Below are 23730 nucleotides of genomic sequence, written 5' to 3'. Positions count from 1 at the left end.
CTTTATTTAACCAAAACAAAAAATCAACTTTCATCCAAAGAGTCAACAACAACTCATGGAAGTAAATGTTTATCGAAAAACACGATGGACGTGCGATGGTGTTTTTGTTTGCAAGGCCATAACTTCCTCCCAATTGATTTTGAAATTTTTCCAAATACATAAATACATAAAAATAAACAAACAAAAAACGAGAAAATAGAGACATTTTGTGTAAGCTGTGTCAATTTTCCAAAAATATGAAGGGAGCGAACGAAACAAGTATCGTGTTTATATTTCACATTTTTGAATTTAAAAAAAAACAAAAAATTACTTCCTCGTGAATTTATAAATCATGTATCAGGACACTAATTGAGACATTGTGTAGATTATGAGGGTTGGAAATAAATTGCTAGGTCACTAGGTAACTTTATCTGGGAGTTTCGCTTCTACATGTAGGTAAGGTAGTGTTGTGTTGTCAAACAAGTCACATATTATTTGCGCAGGACACATTTGATGGTGTCCTTGACAACTTAAAGGACCCAAACAAATATTTTGACAACTCTTCATTCGCAGTTATATTTTATTTCCGAAACAAACTTTTGAATTCTGTTGTGTATAGTTTATCTTATTTTTCAAAATAATGCTCCATCAAGGAATAATTCTCCGTGAGGGTCATGTTACAAGAACCATATACAATTTAATCAAAGACAAACGTTTTGACGATGTAATTGAATGCATCAATAATTTTGGAGAAGCTGCTACCACAAGAGCTGGAATCTCAACCCTTGGCTATTGCTATTATCACTCCCAGAGGTATGAAGAAGCCGCCACCTGCTATGAGCAATTATGTGTCCTAGTTCCAAAGGAAGCTAAGTATAAATTCTATTGTGCCCAATCGCTGTATCAAGCTGGAACCTTTGCTGAGGCTCTGAAGGTCCTCAAACAAATAATCGACAATGAGGAACTTAAGGAACAAATCCTTCAGCTGCAAAGTGCCATTTTGTATTCGAGTGAAGACTTTGCCGGAGCCCAGGGTGTCCTCAATCAACGTTTGAGTGGTAATGCGGAGACTCTCAACGACGAGGGGTGTCTGCTGTATCAAGCAGACCAGTATGAGAATGCAGTTCAAAGGTTTGTCTCGGGTCTTCAAATTGGAGGGTTTAATCCTCTGGTTGCCTATAATCTGGCTCTGTGTCACTTTCGAAAGAAGGAAAAGGCACAGTCTTTGGATTACACAGCAGAAATTATCGAACGTGGGATCCGGAATCACCCAGAATTGGGAATTGGTGCCCAAATGGAATCCGAAGGTAATGCTCGCAGTGTCGGAAATCCTATAACTATGGCCATGTCTGGAATCACTCAAGCCCTTAATTTAAAGGCAGCCATTGAATATCAGGATGGTAACATCGAGGCGGCTCGTGAGGCTCTCCTTGATCTACCCCCGAGGGTGGAGAGTGAATTGGACCCAGTGACTTTGCACAACATGGCTCTAACTGACCCCAGTGGTCCTGTAGCTGGATTGAGGAAATTGGCTTTCCTCCTTGAACTTGGACCGCCAGCATGCCCCAAAGAAACATTTGCTAATATATTGTTGCTGTGCTGCAAGCACGAGATGTATGATACAGCTGCTGATATCTTGGCCGAGCACACAGACCTCACTTACAAGTATTTGTCCCAATACCTGTACGAACTTTTGGATGCCTTGATAACTGCTCAAACTTCACCTGAATTAGCCGAAAAGAAACTCGGAACTTTGGCCTCGAGCTTGGCTGGGAAGTTGAGAGCACTTGCAGCTAAAGTCCAAGAAGTTCGAACTACAACCGATCAGAATGCCTTGCGACAGGCCTTGAAAGACTATGAAAGCTCCCTGGAATACTACCTCCCAGTAGTAATGTCTCGAGCTTGGCTCTCGTGGCGTGATGACGATTTTGTAGGGGCCGAAAGGGAATTCCGCTCAAGTGCTGAGTTCTGTTCAGAAAATCCAGTGTGGCGTCTAAATGCCGGCCATGTCCTCTTCATGCAAGGCGACAAGTACAAGGAAGCAGCAGCATTCTACGAGCCTATTGTCAGACAGCATTCTGACAACATTATGACAGTTTCGGCAGCTGTGTTGGCCAACTTATGCGCCTCTTACATCATGACGTTTCAAAATGACGAAGCTGAGGAGCTGATGAAAAAAGTCGAGAAGGCCGAGGAACAAAAGGAGAGTCAGGGAAAACAGTATCATCATTTGTGCATTGTGAACTTGGTCGTTGGAACCCTATATTGCGCCAAATCGAATTATGAATTCGGTCTTTCACGGATTGCCCATGCCCTCGAAGGTGGTTCTGGTTCAAGGTTATACGCCGACACTTGGCTTCACGTAAAGCGATGTATTTTGGGTCTCTTAGCTGGCATGGCCAAACAGAACATCATCTTGAAATATCCTGCAATTCAAGAGGTTTTAAATTTCTTAAAGTCCTGCGAAGTCTATGGACTTATGACCCCAGCGAATAACAATTACGTTGCAGGAACAGAAATTCCCGAAAAACCTTTGACCATTGGACTGGAAGCTCGGAAATTAAGAGTTCTTTTGATAAAACTAAGTGAATATGAAATGTAGAATAAAATCAAGCATTTTTAAAATTGATTTAAGTCAGAAAACAATGAAATTCATAAAGTTAATATTTATTTTTTAATAAAAGAATACAAATATTTTTGTTCCTGTGTTTTGTATTTCAGTTTAGTGTTATTTGGTTATATTCATCACATTGTTTGCCTTGGATTCACAAAGGAAGGTTTTTATATCCTTGGGTGAAACATGCAGTGTTCTACAAATGAAGTAAAATATAAAATATCAAATGCATACCGACCAATCTAGCCTAATTGATTTTACATGCAGTGGACTATGAATTTCGCCTAAGCTCTATGAGCATTGTTTTCAAACCACATCACAAAAATGACTTGACTAAAAATGAACTGTATAAACACACAACATTTTTGAGTTAGAAAATATTTATAATTGGTACGAATAATGTTACTAACCATAACCTTTTAAGAGACAAGTATTGGATTTAAAAAAAAAATTGTTTTATATTGTTTAATAAAATATATGAAAGGCTGTGAATAGACAAGCTGCTTTGTGTTTGGAACTTTAGAAAGTTTACAAGCAAATGAGTTTGAAGTTTAAGCTGTTTTATTTCGAGATGTTTGAGACGTTGTCGTATTTCCTGCGGCCAACCCAGAGAAGTGAGCAGTAGTAATCCATGGACCCTCCTCTGCTATTGGTAGCAATCAGAGTAGGACGAAAGCGATACATAATTTCAGTAGTGGCAGGCTTTTAAAGAATGGCCCTACCACTACTACTGAGAGCACATCTTCATTGCACAAATCCAGAAATGGAAAGGAGAAACTCAAAGCTTTTATAAAAAAAACCGGCAAGCTGCAAGAATCATGAAGACCTCTGGTTAATCACTAGAGGCTGGAAAGACACCGCAGCAAACCGCTCGCGTTGAATGGGCAAACAGTGTTCTTGCTGCAGCAAGGACCGGTAAATACTCCACGTCTAAACGAGGTCCCTTGAGGGGGCCATAACGACACATCAAAACGGCCTCGTGTTCCCAACACCAGAACTCCATCATTCTCATTAAAAAAAAGAGGCTGGGATGCGACCCACACTGATAACTTCCCATCACGTCTGTCGATTTGTCTTGCTTAAAAGTTTGTCTATATGTACTTTTTATGAAAAAACGCACTGTTGGATTTTTATATAAAAAAAACTGAATATCGGAATCAACATTTTCTGTGAAATAAAATAAGTTTGAAGCCAATATTTTTAATTTCTGAAAAGCTATTTGAGTCGAAAGTAAATTTTTTCAAAGTTTTAGTATTGTTTTTTTGTTTTGAGTTTTATTTTTTGTAAAAAAAACTGTCAATTCGATTTTTTCCCAAATTTCATCGAATGTTGAAAACAATATTTCTTATAAAATAAAATAAGTTTGAAACCTAAATTTCAAGTTTTTGAAATGGTATTTGAATCGATATTCAATTTTTACCAACTTTGAGCAATGTTTTTTTTAGATTATTATTTTTTATAAAAAAAAATGTCTCAAAATTTTATTAGATGTCAAAAACATTATTCTTCGTTGCATAAAATTGTTTTGGAGATGAAATCATAGTTTAGTCGTAAAATTTTAGAGGTGACAAATTTTTTTTTTAGTTTTTTTGATTTATAAAAAAAAAACGTTAAATGGATTTTTTTCAAAAAATATACTTCTTTGATATCACGTTACAAATATTATATAAAATCTAATTCAAGTCTCTGGCGTTTTTGGTTCGTAAGATATTTAGGGTTAATAAAAATGTTCAACTTTTTTTCGAACTTACTTACTTACTTAAGGTGGCGCTACAGTCCGGGCGGACCTGGTCCTCAACCAACAAGCGTCTCCAGCCAGCTCGGTCCCTAGCTAGCTGTCTCTAGTTTCGCACGCCAAGTTGGTTGAGGTCCACTCCCACCTGCGTGCGCCACCTGAGCCACGGTCTTCCTCTACTGCGCCGTCCCTCGGGATTGGATTCGAAGACCTTCCGGGCTGGAGCGTTGATGTCCATTCGCTCTACATGAACTAGCCATCTAAGCAGTTGGACTTTAATTCTGCTAACTAGGTCAGTGTCGCTGTACAGCCCGTACGGTTTGTCGTTATATCTTCTCCTCCATTCTCCATCTATGCGTACGGAACCAAAAATCACATGAAGAATTTTTCTCTCGAAGCATCCTAAGACGCTCTCATCTTTCTTTGACAGGTCCAGGCCTCAGCGCCATAAATGAGAACCGGGATGATGAGTGTCTTATAGATGGTGATTTTACATGCTCGAGAGAGGACTTTACTTCTCAATTGCCTTCTAAGTCCAAAGAAGCAGCGATTTGCAAGAGTTATTCTTCGTTTGATTTCAGCGCTGGTATCGTTGTCTGCATTAATAGCGGTGCCTAGGTAGACAAAGTCCTTAACTACCTCATAGTTATAGCTGTCCATGGTGACGTTTTGTCCAAGACGTCGTCGTTCAGTGTCCTTTTTAATGACAGCATATACTTGGTTTTGCCCTCATTGACCACGAAACCCATCTTCTTCGCTTCCGTCGCAATGCTCAAAAACGCTCCACTGACATCACTCTTTGATCTTCCAATTATGTCAATATCATCTGAGTATCCGAGTAATTGGATGGATTTTTGGAAGATTGTGCCTCTAGTGTCGGACCCATTACAATAACTTTCTATAGGAAGTTAAAAATAGTTTCAGTGATGTCACGAAGGACAAAGTCGTGGTAGCGATCATTGATAGGAGCAATGATGGAGGCACAAATTCAGCTGATTTTTCGGGGTTGACCTCTTTCACACGAGACGGTTTCGTCCGTACGGTTAAAATCCGTACCCGTGAATTGTCTACGTTTGGCTATATTTTAGATATTTTTCTTTATTAGAAATGACCACGAAAACGGACTTCAGACGAATAAAAATAGTTTTTTGCGTTCGCGTAGTCACGTACGCCACTGATAGACGGCAACGGCACGGTTGCCGTATATTTCAGTCGTTGAGACGGTTGTTTTAAATCGTCCGTACGGAAAAAACCCGTCTCCGTCCAGTGTGAAAGCTTTAATTAATTTTATTAGTTTACTATTAACGGCTCACGGATAAAAACCGTACGGACGAAGCCTAGTGTGAAAGAGGCCTAAAGCTCTCGGGTGGCTTTGTAAGCATTTTGAGAGAGCTTCTTGGACCACTTCCTTCCATAAGTGATGGGGGGTGGCATCAAAGTCATGTCAAACACATGGTCTGTGGCGATCAGAGGTCTTGTGACATGTACAAGCTTGCTGTCAGCCGGGTAAGTGAAGTTTGTCCAGTTGCGAAATTCGAGGTTGTTGCTAAGGAAAACATTCCTAGCAGACCTAGAACCCGGATTTAGATTCCAATTGAAGTTAATGGTATCGAGCAGATTCTCGAAATGACCAAGGTTTGCAATCCGACCCTAACCCTGGCAAATGGCCCAACTAATTATATTTTCGAAACAATCAAAATTGAGTATACAGAAAAGATGGATTATCGCAAATAGCGGGCCTCCATCACCAATATTTGAAGGCGAACTCACGTTTGAAAGGCGTGGGACGTCTTCTTCTCTCCCACCAGAGTCCAACGATGTACCCATGCCCTCTCCGATCATGACTCGACTTTCTAAGAAAGTCAACAACAGTAATCGGCAAAAACGGCTGCTTCACAGTCGAGTAACTCGGAAAATCCAGAAGCATACAAGCTAAATAAAATCGGTTCTAGGACCGATCCTTGAGGTATATCATACTCAAAACGTATAAATTCCGAAGCACTTTTGTTAACATAAACCTTGAAATATCTAATTGAAAGGAAACTTTGCAAAATTTTACTCCGATAAGCCTGGAATTTGGGGGAGATAATTTTATAAATAATGCATTTCCAATGATGACAAGCCTTGATTTCTGCAGTTTTTAATTATGTTACATATTAGAAGTACTTTGGTGCTTCCTTAAACCTAATTGTGCATTTGGATATAAATTATTATCAGTTATTATCCTAAGCAATCTGTCTTTAAATCTTTAGATATTTTTTCATATATTTTACCGAAATTGCCTGGAAAACTAATTGGTCCATATCTAGCAGTATAATTCCTAGCTATAGAAATATGACAGTTTAAATTTTCGGTAACATTAGGTTTCTAATTTGGTCTAGCCTTTGAGATTTATTTGTTTTAAGCGCAAAAATGATTTCAGCTACTTGTTTATGAGTTGCTAAAATATTTTGCTGCGTTTCAAATGTCATCTGGTTAATATTTTACATGGAATTATGCACTAAAAGGTTTTTGATAAAGATTGTTTTTTTTGTTTGAAATTAAGAGCAAGTCCATTGGCTTTTTCCAAATTCGTAAAGTGGGTTTTTGAAACAATTTTTAAGAAAGGTATCTGCCCATGTTTGTTTCTTACAAGTTTGACAATATTCCAGAATGGTTTGTTGTTAGGATATCTTGTTTAAAGTTTTCTACGATACTGTCGACATCATTCTAACTATTTACTCTTTCTGAGTCCATGCGTTTCGTTTTAAAATCGACCTTAAACATTTGCAGTTAGCATTTTTGGTGTTTTGGTAATATTGCACTTTTTCAACTCCTGACCGAAGAAGTTCACATAGAACTGGGAAGTGATCAGAGCTTAGTTAATTTAAGGTAAAGTAATAAGACTTTTATCCTCATTGAATTTGTCTACCAATTTTATTAAGTTAAACAATAACATTTTCTATATTTCTCAAGATTTTTAAGTCTAAAATATACTGAATATTTGTGTATCACGACACAAGTATTAAGAACAATATATTTGTTCAGCGAGTTTGTATGACCTTTTCATTTGTTGCATTTCAATTTGATCAAAACAAATTAATATTCTTTTTGCCTTCCGGTTCCGGATTTACCGAAATACATACCAGTTTTTAGTTTGTTAGATGATTCAATGAAAAATTCGTTTACTTAATTGCATTTCAAACAAACACAACATTCAAATTCAATTTTATATATTTTTTTGATGTATTTTATTAAAAAGAAGGAAACAAACATATTGAATGAAAATTTTCGTTGGTATTCATGAAGTTGAAAAACATTTTTAACGAAAAATATTTTTTTTTGATATTTTATTATTTTTAAATTGAAATATTTATATTTTATTGTATGTTGGTTGTAATTGATATAAAATCTTTTGTTTGCTATTTTTTAAGTTTTTTCTGTTATCACACTTTTGTTGAAATGTATCAATTAAATTAATTTATCGACCAACATTCATAAAAACAATAACATTTGTTCATACCTAAGAATGTACCTATTGAAACTCATGACAAACAAAATCATAATCCAAAAAACATAAAATTTAATATAATATATTGTAAAAGGAGTATTTTGGTGAAATGTTAACACCTGAAATAGTGATTTTGTTATTTTTTTAAACAAAAATTGAAAAGTGATTTCGTGATGAACTTTTTCAATGGTTTTATTACACTTTCGGTTAATAAATAACTGAGGCAGAAATATGCAAACATTTTTATACTAACGGTTATAGAGTTCAACTATTCGATTTTTATGCATGCAAATTTGTATGTAAAGACATGTCTAGATTTAAAGCACAACTGTATTTCAAAATTGAGTCCATTGTCAAAACTTCGTTAAACATTTCACTTAGAATAATCCCCAATAATGATTTTCAAATGGTAGACATATGAATTTAAGAGGATACAAGCGTCCACAGATTTTTTCTCAAAAACCAAACTCTGTCTCCTAACGCCTACTCTCACCTCCCTGTGGTTAAAATCGGTTGCCTAGTACTCAACTCAACTGAAGATTGGGATTTAACCCCAGTGGAGTTTTAGGTTGAACTATTTAGTGAACACCTTATAGGGCTTCTACGACATAATTGGCACCCAGGCCTGTAAGGAGCGTTTTATCCGTCTTCTCGTCCATTGAGTTATACAAAGGATCTGGCCCTCTAGGTTGGGAGTTGTGTCATCGGAGTGACTTCCTGACCACCTAAAACTATCCTTGTTGCGAAACACCAACAAGCCTCAGATACGAACGTATTTTCTGATAAAGAACCAGGCAAACGTAATAAGGACAACAAACCTTGGATCTGTACGTGGTATGTTAAGTCCCTTAATATAGCGGAGGCCTTGACTGCTATAAACTAGATATCACTGCCAACCAGGAAATGCGGTGTGATGGGGCAGAAGGTCTTGAGCTATAGGGCCATTAACGAGCCCCTCATGACCATCTGCATCAAGGTTTGGTCAAAACGTCACCATTTACAGGCGTAACTTTGAGGTCGTTAACGAAGAATTACTCTTGCTAACCGATGTTTCTTTGGGCTAGGAAAGCAATTAAGTAGTAAAGCCTTCTCTTGAGCGCCCAAAGTTTTGCTATTTAAGACATTCAAGCATGGACTACCGGATAAAAGAACCTTGGGTCGTTTCGAGCGAACAGTTCTTCGCGTGATCTAGGACCCCGTACGCATAGAAGGTGAGTGGAGGACAAGATGGAATGACGAGCTGTACGGGCTGTACAGACCCGTAGACTTAGCCAGAAGGATAAAAGTCCAACGGCTTGGTAACGTAAAGCGCATGATAACCAAACCTTCGGCCCGGAAAGACTTCGAATCCACGCCCACAGGACAACTTTGTAAAGGAACACAGCGGATCAATTACGCGCACACAAGTTGAAACTGACCTCACCCAACTTGAAGTGCGGAACTGGAGGCATCTAGCTAAAAACCGAGCTACATAGATAGAGAAGTTTGGTGGGTGAGCCCCTAGTTCACATAGGATATTAGTGCCACCTTAAGTAACTAAGAAAGAAAAACTTGTTTTATGAACTTAAACTGGTCACTAATATTTCTCTATAGTAACGTGATCCCCAGTGCCGATATGATTAAAAACTTAATTTTTTTTTACATGAAAAATAGGTTAAAATCTATCAAACTTAAAGATAACTCAGGGCTTGATTCGAGATGTAAGGAGGTTATTAGGAAAAGAGCAAACTGCTAGAAAGACATATAACATTCATATTCAACGAACCAAGTTCTTACATAACCAGAAGCACTGGTGATTTTATGATTTATTTAACCAATTTAAATTCTTAAATCATTTTGGAGAAAGTATGATTAATGCTCTCAATATTTCAAAAGCATTTTATTGAGTTTGGCACCAATCGAAAATGAGTACTTCTGGTTTTAATTAATATCTTTTTTTTGGATTAGAAATTATCTTTCAAACCGTTTAAACAAATTGTATTGTATGGTTTTAAGTGTAATATCCACAAATAAACGCTAGAGTGCCACAGGGCTCCGTTTTGTCTCCCATACTTTTCCTTAATTTTATAAATTTTCTCTTGCATGAAACTTACAATTCACTTGATTGTTTTGCTGATGACGGTATACTCAGTTTTTCATATTCGTTTCTAAATTAACGTCCAAGTCCCTGTTCATGTATAAATATTCGATCTCGACAACAGTTTCCAATATGGAATTATTAACAGTGAAGAATTGTTTGCTTCAAAACCCAATTTTTTCTGCCATTAAGGCTCTTCCATTGAGAAAACTAGTCAACTTTTAGTACCCGGTACGTGCAGCACAAATCACTCCTTATGCAATGACAAAATATTGGACGTTGACAAAAATGTTTTAAAGATTTTTCAGACTAATTGTATAAGAATTCACCTAGACAATATATTTCCGTAAGTTCAATTTTCGGGAAAAGTATTCAAACTTCAAAATGTTTGTCTCGAAAACAATAATCTCTTGTAAGCAGAAGTCAAATATGCCTGACAAAATGGATGTGAATTAAAAATGATAAGAACAAATAAAAAAAATTTAACGTATTTTACGTATAAAGGGCTTCAAAACTAAAAATAAATGACAGCTTGGTGTTTGGTTTGGAATGTTTTGACGAGATCAAAAGTAACACCCACCAAAGCTGTGTTAAATTACTTTTTTTGTTGAAATTTAAGACTCATATCGTGTGCCATTTGACCTTTTTTCCAACAATCTGAAAACAATTCAAGCACTTAAGGATAATATTGTCTTAGCAATTCTTTAACGAATTCTTGGAAAATTGAAGTAACAGAATTCGTTACTTCGAAATCAGTTAAAGCATTTTTAAGAAGAAACACTTCACTCTAGAGCTAGTTGGTATCTTTTACAAAGGTTTTAAGCTAAGAGTTTCTAAAACCATAGTTTTCAACATGCGAAACATTGAAAATAAGAAATTTCAAGATAAACTGACTCCTCTTGTCTTCTTTTTCATGGAAATTTAAACTTCTGGGCAAAAAACCCTTTGAAATACTAGTTCCATACTAATCTCACATTCATAAAATGTACGTACATATGTCAGTTTTTGATGTAAGCACATGTGGGGAAAGAATACACAATATCAAACAACATTCTAAAATTCTTCACCTCTAGTATAGGTACTCCGTAGTCGTAGATACCTAACCTAGAAGACAACTTGAAAAACGAAGAACACACTTGGTTAAGGAGCATGACGTCCATGTTAAATATCTCAAGTCCTTCGACGTCCAAAAAAAAAGGTATAAAGCTTACCTTGGTTATGTCCTTGTCCATTATTCTTGGACATTTTTGGTTCTGATATCTTTTCAGAAAAACGTACACATTGTCTTTTCCTTCTATTTCCTCTGCCTTCCATGTTAACATTACGATATTTATTTGTTTGTTTCACCGAATGCACTTGCACTGTTTTCATTTTCACTCTATTTTTATTTCCATTTTCACTCCCACTCGATAAGGTTACAGTGTCAGGAGGTGATGATGATGATGATTTTACAAAAATTCTTTTGAAACATTCCATCCATTGGGGTTTTCGATTTGTTTTTGAATTCAAGGATGTCCTGGCCGAAGACGACGACAAAGATGACATTTCTTGTCTTTTGGCATTTCCGGGACATGTTGCACAAAAAGTTGGAAATTTCATTTTACCTTCACCGATAGGTATACCATAGATATTCTTTCCTTATTTTTTTATTGTAAAATTTTGAAAAACAAAAAGAAATAATAAATAAAATAAATGAAGTTCCGAACCGAGAAACTTTACTGACTTCTTAACGTTTTTGTGAACGCGATAAAACTGCAATATTTTTGTCTTTCAAACCAAAACAACACACCCACTCTCAATTTTCTCAAGGTACATACGAGTAGGTAAGGTAAGGGTATCCAATATTTTTCTTACTTTCTTGACTCTATTAAATAATGATATCAAGCTTGTCATTATTTCAATTCGTTCCGTTTGCCTGAATGCAGACGCGATACATAATACAAAATAGGTTATAGAAAAAGAAAACCATTTTTGCCCTAAATTTGCTCCCTTTGAGTAGTGAGGCAGTGAATTTTATGCCCTTCTTGGCAAATTCTCACGACGCACGACGACGAAGGCGATATAGAGATATAATGGCGATAGATGTAATGAACCGTAAATTTAAGAAATCAACAAAATCAAAACAACAGTGGGGCCGAAAAAGAAGTTATTTTTGAAATACAATTTTGTACCCTAAATTGATATCAGGTAGTTAGAAATTCACTTCTTGTTGTATAGTTAGCAGTCTGATATAAGGAGTTTCATTTTAACATGAAAAAACACACATTTTTCTTAGGAAACATTTAATGTATGTTTATTTCAGTGAAAGAAGCAATTTATCCCATTCACAATAAAAAACATTGTCAGCCAAATGGCCACCAAGGCTACGATTGCACTACAATTTACTTTTTTTAATTTTTTTCATAATCGGTTTAAACACTTCCATCTGTATTTCCACAAGTTTTCCTGTCAACAGGCAAAAGATGTCAACTGCCTTAAGAAGAGGTTTCGACTCGTAAACGCGTGATTTTAGGTATCCCTAAAGGAAAAAGTCACACATCGTCAAGTCAGGGGACCTTGGGGGCCATGGCACGTCCCCAGAGCGTGACACAAGGTGGTTGTGGAACATCGCGCGCAAAAGGGCGATTGTGGGTCTGGAAGTGTGAGGGGGGCCCCATCTTGCTGAAACCAAACATCTGCTTGGTTGACAATTCGTCTTCTTCTGCGTAATTGAGGTCTCAAAAAGTTATATATCATGTCCATGTAGCGGATAGAATTGACGGTGAAGGTGTTTCCTTCTTCTTCAAAAAAATAGGGACCGATGATAAATTTTTTTGACATTGCACACCACACAGTTACCTTAGGGCCTTCCAGTGGCCGTTCATGGAGGCATAATAGAGGCAGTTCTGTCGATTAACAGAACCATTGAGATAGAAGTGCGCCTCATCGCTCATGAGCAGCAACATATCGTCATTCACTTCAAACAATATACAGATACCCTAATTTGCAGGCGTAATATAAAATGTAAGTGTAAGCTTAAAAACGAATCGTACTTCAAACAACGAGAGCATCTCCAGTGCGAATGAAGAACGCTGTGCGTAATCAGTAGGTTGCAATTTCTGAACGATTGCTAACTTGTACGGATGAAACTTTAAATTATGCTTAATAATTCGACTTGATGAAGAGGATGAAATATGCAGTGATTGAGCTCGCTTGCGCACGGAACGGCCAGGGCTCTGGAGAACAGTCCTCACTCGGTCAACGTTTTGTTCAGTTGCAGCTGTCAGCTGCCCGTACGGGGCCATGTGGTTTCTTTTTCATTACACTGCCCGTACTCCGAATAGAAGTTACCCATCTCATAATTGTGTTTCTTAAAGGAACAGTACAGTAACGTCCAATGTTGAATCTGATTCGGAAAGCCCGCTGCACTTCCACCACCGATTCATTGTTTTTAATAAATTCCTCCAGTGCGAAGACACGATGAACCGATTCCCAACGATCCATTGTGGTAACTAAACGGCACTACCTGAGGTTTCAAACGAACCCATCCCCACCTCACTCGACCGCACCAGTGAAGAGAAAGGACCATCTACTTTTCGTCCGGTTCCCGTGGGACACCCTGTATATAAACAAATTGGATGAATGTAAGTATTTGAAGTCAATATCTTCCATTGTTCACGGGATATCGAGAACCGAACATCAATTTTTACCAAATTTGAATACTATTTTTTGTAGATTTTGTTTTTTATTGAAAAACGGACTTTTGAATTTTTATATAAAATTTACTGAATATCGAAAACAATATTTTCTGTGAGACAAAATAATTTTAAAAATAATACTTTTAATTTTTGAAAAGATATTTCAGTCGAAAATCAATGTTTATCAACTTTTTTAAGAACAAATTGTCAATTCGATTTTTTTCAAAATTCTACCGTATGCTGAAAACAATATTTCTTATAAGACAAAATCAGTTTGAAGCCGTAATATTAATTTTTTGAGTCCAAAATCAATTTTTACCAACTTTGAGTATTGTTTTTTTATAGGTTTTTATTTTTTTATATAAAAAAAACTAAAAATTCGATTTTTCTCAAAATTTTACCAGGTGTCAAAAACGTAGTTCTTCGTTGTTTTGGAGATAAAATCGTTTTTTGTTCATAACATTTTTTAGGTGAAAAATATTATTTTTTAGTGTTTTCGTTTATAAAAATAAATATTAAATTTAATTCAAGTCAGTAGCGTTATTGGTTCGTGAGATATTTTGTGTTAACCAAAATTTTAACCTTTTTTATTAAATTGCTATCGTAACAAAAACACCCACTCAATTTTTTAAAAGTTCTTTCTGCATCTTTCTGAATTATTATCTGTATAACAAAATTTATTTCAAGTCGATATATTTGGTTCTTGAGCTATACACACGCATAAAATAAAATTGGGGTACAAATAGAACCCTTCACGTAAAGTAGGGTTAAAAACAAAGTAACACGGTTCTATGGGGGTTATCCTTGTGAAGTTCCTATAGGTCTCAAGTAAAAATTCCAGCTTTGTAGAATAATCAAGTGAAACAAATTATTTTTCTTATATAAACATGTAGTATTCAAACCCTACTAATGTTCCAGACATGAGACCTATAATCGAGATTTGAAAAGTGAAATGGTCGAACTTTTAATTTCAAAAATTTCGTTTAATCTAAAATCCGAGTTTTAAAAAACAATGTGTATGGTAAGAATTTGAATACAACAAAATTTAATTCGAATTTAAAAAACATTTATTAGGAAGAAAAATGCTGATGTAAAAGAGAAAATTAATTTATTTTTTTTTAATTTCAACACGAAAAAAGATTGATTAAACAAGTTTATAACAAGTGGACAATTTTTGTCCAATTTTCATTAAAAAAATTGTATACAAGCCATTATTTTTTAATGCTAAATTGTTTTATTTAGATTCATTTTCTAAATGCAACCAATTTAATTGAATTTAAATTTTGTATCTCCTTTTTCTAGATACAAACAAATTATTAATTTCGTATTAATTTTTTTCAATGCAAATAAATGTTGCATGTTAGCATGTTTGGAATTTTGCGCTAATTGCCTTCTAAATTTTTTATTCAAACGATACATAATTGTTTTTATGCAGATAATTTAGTTTTTAATAATTTTGAATGACAACTATTTTAGGGTTTGATGCAACCAAAAATTGATTATAGATATACTTTTACATTACCGGCTTGAAATATATTTTATGTTTCTACAAACGCAAAATTTTGTATTTTAAAACTTAGGTATTAAAAGAGTGCTCTTTATAAGGACCAAGTTAATTTTAAATGTCTTCTTCAAGTTTATAGTTTGAGTTAATTTTGTTATTACAATAAAATCATGATATGTGCCTCATGCTCGAGTTAGTTTTTGTTTCGGGTTTTCAAACTTTTATAATTCTCCAAAAGCCAAATATTTAAAAAAGAAGTTTTGAGTTAATTTCCGAGTTCAAAAAGAAAAAACACCCGTATAAGTAAATCTCGCATAGATGCCTTTTGGTTACCATTTTTTTTTTTGAGAACCCAAATAATAAGGATTTTCATATATGCTGTTCACTTAATTTTTTGATTCGCTTAATTGATCTTTATTTTGTACACTTTTAGCGAGTGTTACTTTAGATTTTAAATAAAAACAATTGAACTTTTTTTGTGTTTCATGTTTTAAAATAAAAAAATCAGTTATCTTACGCACGTATATGGGTTTTACTGTTAATAACATGAGTAGTAGAATTTCTATTATTTTTTTTTTATTTTTCGTTTCAAGTTTTGTTATTTTTATTTGGTTTTATTATAAACTCGAATAGACATAATACTTCATTTGCCCCTGATTACAAATTTGAAACCACTGGACATCCAAATAAAATCTCTTTTCACAAAACTTCTACAAACGTGCATTCTACTGTTTCAAATTGATAAAAAAGCTAAGAAAATTACGCAACATATCTTCGGTATATGTTCGTTACATACATATGAGCTGTTTTCCATTACTATTTTTTCAATTTATTTTGTATGTCTTATTCATTATTTCACAAATTTATTTATTCTTATAGATATTTTTTCTGTTGAACAAATTTCTTTTAATAAATTTTAGTCTTATTTGCTCTTCTCTCGTTTAAGTATTCTTTTCTTCATTTTTATCTTTTTTTGCTAGACAAAAATCAAATCTTAAGAAAATTCAAGCGTGTGGAATTGTGATTATTATTATCCATGTTTATATGAAGCTTTATTCAAAAAGACTCAACACCCTTAATACCACCACCAAACATTTAGTTTAAAATATTCTTAAGAAAAAGTATCTTTGTATGATTGTCAAATATATTGTATAAGGTATACAAGGAGTGAAGTTATTATATTAAGTCAATAGAAAGTATCATGTTGCTGTACTTTCTTTTCATTTTCCATTTTCCTAGAAAATTCTTTTATTTTTTTTCTTGTGTTGAAGAAATGAAAACATAATTTTTTCAAGGATGTCATTTCTTTATATATATACGTAATCAGACTTTGGCTGATGGTACAGTTGATAAAATAAAAATAAAAAAGTGAAAAATGTGCAAAGAAAACCTACAAAATAAAATGAAAGATAATAATTTCACACATACCTGCACTAGACGGATCCTGTATTTTTTGAGAATCAAGGAGCTGTTTCTTTTCGTTGGAAATATCACTGAAAAATAAAATTTGTTGTATAAGAACCAAGAAAAAAAAATTGTATTTATAAAAATATGTGCATAAATTTATAGGTACAAAATTTTATAAAGAGCTAAAAGATTATTGTAAGGAAAAAATCTCAAAAGGAATAGAAATAAAGATGAAAAGATATTATACTGTAAAGGATGTGAATAACGAGGTCTCAAGGAGTATACAATTTTTCAAGACTCAAGTGAATAGGATGAAATCATCAAATCAAATATGATTAGGTTTATTAATTTAATTTATTATTTTTTTTTTCGTTTTCGTTAAATGATATCTGAGTATAAGTGGAGTAAAATTGCAATTGATTTTTTACTTGCTACATATAGGAACTATATGGCAAGTTTTGCATTCGTGCAAAATTTCGAACTCGAGATTTTAATCAAACATGATATTACGATGGTAGAGAAGTCGAAAAAAGTGGGTCCTGCGATTCCGTCCGGTCGGTTTTGTCTGTCTGTCCACGCTCCTACAGCCTAAACTATTGGGCCGATTGGGGTCAAACTTGGAAGTTAGGGTTTTGAGCAGATTCGCGTTAGGCGTTTTTTTCATTTTTTTTTTTAAGATCAAAACTAACAGTGACTCCCATACAATTTGTTTGGTCAAAAAACGAAAATTTGAATTTTCTCAAAAACAAACCGATAGATTTTTTTAAAATTTTCTCTAAAATTTTATTTTTTAACTCTTCTTCTTTTAATAAGAAAAACATATTTTTGTATTGCTCAGGAATGGTACCGCCCATAGAACCGTTATTTTGTTTTTTAATTATCTCAGCAACTTATTAACCGATTTCAATAATTTTTTTTCTGAATAAGCTCTTATATTGCCTTAACAAAATTTCATTATCAAAAGTGCAATTTTTTATTGTTTGGATTTTTAAAAAAATATTGAAATTTTTTTTTTTCAAAATTCGATATCTCAAAAACGGGTAAACATTTTTTTACAAAATTCGAATGCATAGCGTATATTTTCAATGTCTATGCAACTGCATACCAAAAATATTTTTAGAAGAAAATGGAAAAATTTTATATATAAAAAATTAATTTAAAAAAAAAACCGCTCTAACGATTTTCAAAAAAAAAATTGAAAATCAACGGTTTTTTGATTTATAAAATGGCATTTAAATTTTTGAAGACAAACTTATTTTTCAGGTAAAATTTTGAATCTTAAAATATTTTTTTTAATTATTTTAATTTAATTATTTATATTTTTTGTAAATTGTTTTGACAAAATTTTAATTACAATCCTATCTTTTATCTAAATTAATGCATTTGGTACAATTTATGTATTTTTATAACTATAACTATTGTAAATACCAACTATGGCCGTGAAACGATTATGATATGTTTAATCAACAATCTATTTTAAAGTGTCTACCAAGAAGTATTATCTAGGAACTTTTGTATATTAGTTTTTAAAATATAGTTCTTTAATAATAAGGTTTTTTAACACATATTTTACTTCCTTTCGATTATATAAAAAATAAATACTTAGTACTAGTTAAAGAAACGTACAACCTCTACAACTACTGCTTACGTGTCACTTCATAACTAAAATCTAAAACGCACAAGAGCCTGACTGTAACCAACACAGGAATAGCAATTTCTTGAACTTTAACGAAAAAAATAAACTGAACGGAATAACTCCATGTTTGCGCTGAAAACTTGTAGGAAAGAAGGATACCTACCAATGACATTCTTTCACTATCATAAACATGTCTTTATCTATCTATCTGCATAAAGCTGAGCACGCGAAGTGAACTATTCTATGTTCGTTTTAGACACCCACCTAACTACACAATCAATAGGTGATCGCTTTACAATTTAAACACACATTTTCTTCCTTTTTCTTATCTTCAGATAATTTACTTTCCATTCTGGTTCTCTTAACATGAAATTAAAATAAGGCTATCCAATTGAACGAAATAGTTGAATATATAGACAATTGTTTTCGTTAAGTACGGTTACAAGTATATTTCATTTGCGGGATGAAATGTCCTAGGATGAGTTGTGTGGATGAATTGCTGCTTTTTTTACTAATCAAATGGCATTTATATCTTTGAAGACAAGCTTATTTTACAGATATATTTTAAAATCTTATATAAGTACTTTTTTTAAACAGACTTTTTGCATACAGTAGCAAGTTCGTGCGACCCAGTCGTGCATTTTATTTTAATTTCAATTTGATTCTTCATTGAAATAAGAAATTGATACATAAATATCAATGAGAAGCTAAATTCTCTCAAAATTATTTCCTATTACAATTTCTGTGTAAATAGACAATCATATTTCAATTCTGGCCATATTTAATGGATATTATAAGCATTTTAGTCACTTTAATTAAATTATAAACATAAATCATTAATTTAAAAAAAAACATGACGAGACAAATTTTTTACTTAACATTTTGTGAGTTTTAAATTACCAGGTTATTGCAATATCCTTATATTTTCGTAAAGATATTTTTAACTATAAGTTCAACTTTTAATACTAAGAGCTAATGGGTATGTTTGATTATATAGCCTTAGCCTGAAGTGCACACCAATGAAGGGCGGATCAAGGCTTTTGATATGGTTGGGGGCTCACACCCATAACAAAAACAGGAGTTATTGGGTACCGTTTTAAAACATTTTTTAACATTCTGTAAAGAAAGTTGTCAAAATTAAAATAACATATTGTATACTTCAACCTTCCATTCACTTATTTCAAGGGCTAAGGTGATATATTCTGATTCGTTGCCATTTCTATAATTGCAAAGAAGGCTACAAAAGTAAAGATGCAAAAAGCCAGAAAATGAGAAAGCTGGCGATATAATTCTGAATAGGAAAGGAAAACAGACTTTAATATGAAGAATTTTCTGGCTTCTTTGGCGTATTTTCTTCAGACGCAATTACAAGGAGTCTATTAAAACTATAATTTTCAGTGTGCTTACTCGTAGCTTGGAGCTGATTCTAGAAGACAATTTCTAAAAAATTACTGTTTTGGGTGCTGTTTTCAAACACTTCCTTTGAAACTTTGAACTTTGAAATTCGAGAAAGCAATTTGTTTATTTATTTTATTCAACAATAAAATGTATTTAGGTACATGATTTCTCTAAATATTTAAAACAAGCAAACTAAGGTAAACAAATATTGGGAAGAAGCTATAAACTCCCGAAATTTAGACGTGGCAGAATCTTTTCTCATTTAAACTCTCGTGCGATTCAAAGCTTTCATATTAAACTAAGAGAAATGTTTTTCCATTAGAGCAATAAGTTGAACGAATATATCACTTAAACTATTTTTGAAGCATTTATATTCTTTAAATATCTCAGTTCTAGAGCATCTAAAGCAAATTCACCTCAAATAGTTTAATAACCAATTTGAAAAGACAAAACACTTCACACACTTTTATGTGCATTGAAAAATAAGATGGAATTCAAAGACTTTCCGGGCGGGAGCATTGGTTTCCATGCGCTCTACGTGACCCAGCCATCTTAGTCGTTGGACTTTTACCCTTCTGGCTAAGTCTACGTCGCTGTACAGCCCGTACAGCTCGTCGTTCCATCTTCTCCTCTATTCCCCTTGATGCATACGGGACCGTAGATCACACGAAGAACTTTTCTCTCGAAGCGACCCAAGGTGCTTTCATCCGCTTTTGTCATGGTCCATGCTTCTGCACCTTATAGCAGGACGGGGATGATAAGTGTCTTATATAGCAACACTTTGGTCCCTCGAGAGAGGACTTTACCACTCAATTGCCTTCTTAGTCCAAAGGAACAGCGGTTAGCAAGAGTTATTCTGTGTTTGATCTCAGCGCTGGTGTTGTTTACAGCGGAGTGTAGGTAGATGAAGTCCTTGACTACCTCAAAGTTACGTCTGACGATTGTGACGTTTTGACCAAGACGTCGGTGTTGTATGTGCTTTCTTGACGACAGAATGTACTTTGTTTTGCCCCCATTAACAGTTAAACCCATTTTTGCCGCCTCTACCACAATACTCACAAAAGCCCCATTGACAACACGCTGAGTTCTTCCGATTATGTCAATGTCCAGCATATGCTAGTAATTGGACAGACTTTTGAAAGATAGTGCCTCTAGTGTTGACGTGTGAGCTCTGCACTATTCTTTCAAGCACTATGTTAAAAAAAATCGCATGACAGCGCATCACCTTGTCTAAAACCTTTTTTGACATCGAAAGATTCTGTTAAGTTGTTTCCAACCTTTATGGAGCAGCGTGAATTCTCCATGGTCATCCTGCACAAACGGACGAGTTTGGCAGGGATGCCAAAACTAGACATGGCTCTATACAGCTCGTCCCTGTATATGCTGTCATGTACGGCCTTGAAATCGATGAAAAGATGGTGGGAGTCGATTTGGTGTTCTTGGGTTTTTGCCAGGATCTGCCGTAATGTGAAAGGCAACTTCAATAATATTAAATTGACGATCTCATATTCTAGGTAAGAATCTGAATATTTGCTCTTTCTTATTTTACTAAAATAATTTAAAGCATTCCTAAAGCTTTGCCAAATTGTATGTTTTGTAAATACCTTAAGATTATAACAATTATGAAATCTTTGCTTATAAAACTTAACTGTGTGAACTTTATGGGTCATATGAAACCCCATAGATCCTCCATTGGTCAAAAATTGTTCAACGTGTGCTGTGCGATTGGAATAGACCAGGAGTTACAATTCATAAAAGTACGACTTTTAGCCATTAAACGCAAATTGCTATGATAGAATTTTATTTTAATAAATATATTATTAATAAATAATTTTAAATACAAGGGGGTCATATTTTTAATTCAAGGAAATTCTTATAAACAAACATATTCTCCGAGGGGGTCATAATTCTTACAAACTCCGGCAACTGGATCCGCTGTTGACACCAACTAGTTAAGTATTAAATTAATTTTAAATTGAAGCTTATTACAAAAAAATGCAATATTTTCAAAATCATTATTATGGTTAAACAACTTTTACCTTTTTTAAAGAAACTAAACTCGTAATTTCGTGAAGTTATCAAGGGCATACTGCAACAAATTTAAGGTTTTGATATTGCAACCGTATCCATATTAAACATTTTTTCAACAATAAATTTATCACTTCTTTTTTACAATGAAAAAAACATTCGTTTTAGTTTAATATTAAAATAAAATCTTTTACTGGAAAACCTTTCATTTATTGTACTGGATATTTTTTTAAGTAGTGAAATTCATTTAATTGTCTTAATCAATTAAGTAGAACATTTTGAATTAGTTTATTTTAATATATAAAAGAAATTGCTTTAATTTTTGAAAATATGTATTTAGAAAAGATGCGCCAATTTAGCGACTGTTTTTAAAGTTTCGAACGGTAAGGAATTTTAAAGACTCGTTTTTGCATTCTTCTGGATCATTACAAACTATGCAGTTTGATATTCCGTTGAAGATTAGGAAACTGTAATGGCTCACAAATTCTAAATAAGCCATTAGTAAATTTTAATACATTTTTGGATTGAAATTGTTATTATTTTTGCTTGCTCTTTTAGGTTAGGTTTACCAACTCTTCACTACAGAAATGGCAGGAAATTTAAATGCATTCATTTTGGAAGACTCGAGCGATCGTTTATTTGTAATACTTAGATCTTGATAAAGAAATAATCCTACTGATTATGGCTCGGTTTTCTGACGCAATTTATTTTATATTTAAGAACAAATATTATTGTAGGAATATAAAAAAAAAAACTATTTAAAATTATTATTGTCTTAAAATGACATTTATATCAGTAATATTATTTTCTCATACAATTTTGAAGTTAATAAGAGTTAAAAAAAACTTAATAAATTTTGTTTAATACTAATAAACCGAGATGTACAATTTTAAATGCGTAAAATTTAATAAAAACATGAGATTTCACGTTTTAAAAAAAGGACGAATTATATTTGTATGTAAAATGTAAATCTTACCAAAGTCTATGGAATCTAAATAATGTTTTCTAGTAAAAATTTAAAAACAATTGATTTAAAATATAAATTTAACAATTGTTAGTTGTATTAACAGAAGAAAAGCTAAAAAACTAATTCACGGAAACATTTTTGCATCGTTTTTTGAATGTCAAAAGTTTTTTTTTTCTTTTTGTATTTTCTATTTATTTAATACAAATATTTACAATTAAGCATTTTAATAATATATGTTATATGTAATTAATAAAACCTTTATATTTAATTTTGTATAGATAAGAAATGCTTTAATATAAATTTACAAACAGCTAAAGTATTTTAGAAAAAAAAAAGTTATTATAATGAGTCCCATTTGTCGAAATACAAATTTTGATATTTTTTGACGTTTCAAGGTCTCTATCGTCCATAGCTCAAGAACTAGTAGAGTGTAGAGATATCGACTTCAAATAAACGTTATTATACATACTAATGGAAAAAGATGCAGACAGGGCTCTCAAGAAATTTGAGTTTAAAAAAAGGTGAACATTTTGGTTTACCATAAATATCTCACGAACCAATGACACTAGAGACTTGACTCAAATTTCATATTATATATTGTAACGTGATAGCCAATATTTTTGAAAAAAAAAATCCAATCAACGGTTTTAAATTCCAAAACACTTTTGTGCAACGAAAAATATTGAGATTATGGCTTCCAGTCATTTTTAACTTAAAAGAAATATTGTTTTCAACGTTCAGAAAAAAACTTGAGAAAATTCGAATTGATTGTTTTTGACAAAAAATAAAATTGAATTAAAATGGGTGGCGCAACAGTCCGTTGTGAACCAGGGCCTAGTGACTTAGAACTCTCAACCATTCCTGTGTGCGAGTACTGCTGTCAAGGACCTACAATTTTAGGCCGAATCCGAACGGCTAATTTGAGAAAGCACTTTTTCATGACAAGATTTACTCTTGAAGGATTTGTCAATTCCTCGCAAGAGGCAGTACCCGCGCAAAATTAATTTTTTTTTAAATTAAGGCGGCACAGGCAGGGATTAAACCCAAGACCCCTTGCATGACAGTCCAACGCACTAACCATCATGCCACGGGTACTACGCAATTTTGTATGAAGTTGTTATAATTTTCTTTTAAATAATTCCTCAAAAAAGTGGGTCATATTCTTATAATTCTAAACAAAATCATGAGAAAAAAATTCTGTTTTACAAAAATGGCATA

At 33.4% G+C, this 23730-nt stretch overlaps 2 protein-coding genes across 5 annotated transcripts in view; one reads left to right on the top strand and one right to left on the bottom strand.

Annotated features, from left to right (window-relative positions):
* The window catches only part of LOC129952848 (sorbin and SH3 domain-containing protein 1), a 360372-nt gene that overhangs the window by 326459 nt on the left and 10183 nt on the right, over window positions 1-23730 (bottom strand). For all 4 annotated transcript variants that reach the window (XM_056065716.1, XM_056065715.1, XM_056065719.1 and 1 more), the window contains exon 2: window positions 16505-16569. The gene's annotated coding sequence lies outside the window, so the exon portion shown is untranslated. The remainder of the gene's footprint in view (window positions 1-16504; window positions 16570-23730) is intronic.
* Window positions 532-3035, top strand: LOC129952850 (tetratricopeptide repeat protein 30 homolog). The gene has a single exon (XM_056065727.1). It carries the CDS (start codon window positions 620-622, stop codon window positions 2579-2581), a length of 1962 nt encoding a protein of 653 aa, XP_055921702.1. The 5' UTR covers window positions 532-619; the 3' UTR covers window positions 2582-3035.

This window comes from Eupeodes corollae, chromosome 3 (genome assembly GCF_945859685.1).
Source record: "Eupeodes corollae chromosome 3, idEupCoro1.1, whole genome shotgun sequence".
In the NCBI taxonomy this organism is placed as follows: Eukaryota; Metazoa; Arthropoda; class Insecta; order Diptera; family Syrphidae; genus Eupeodes; species Eupeodes corollae.
This window is presented reverse-complemented; position numbering and strand designations above follow the sequence as displayed.

Excerpts from the sequence above, each read along its gene's own strand:
- LOC129952850 (XM_056065727.1), top strand. The coding sequence starts at position 620 with ATGCTCCATCAAGGAATAATTCTCCGTGAGGGTCATGTTACAAGAACC.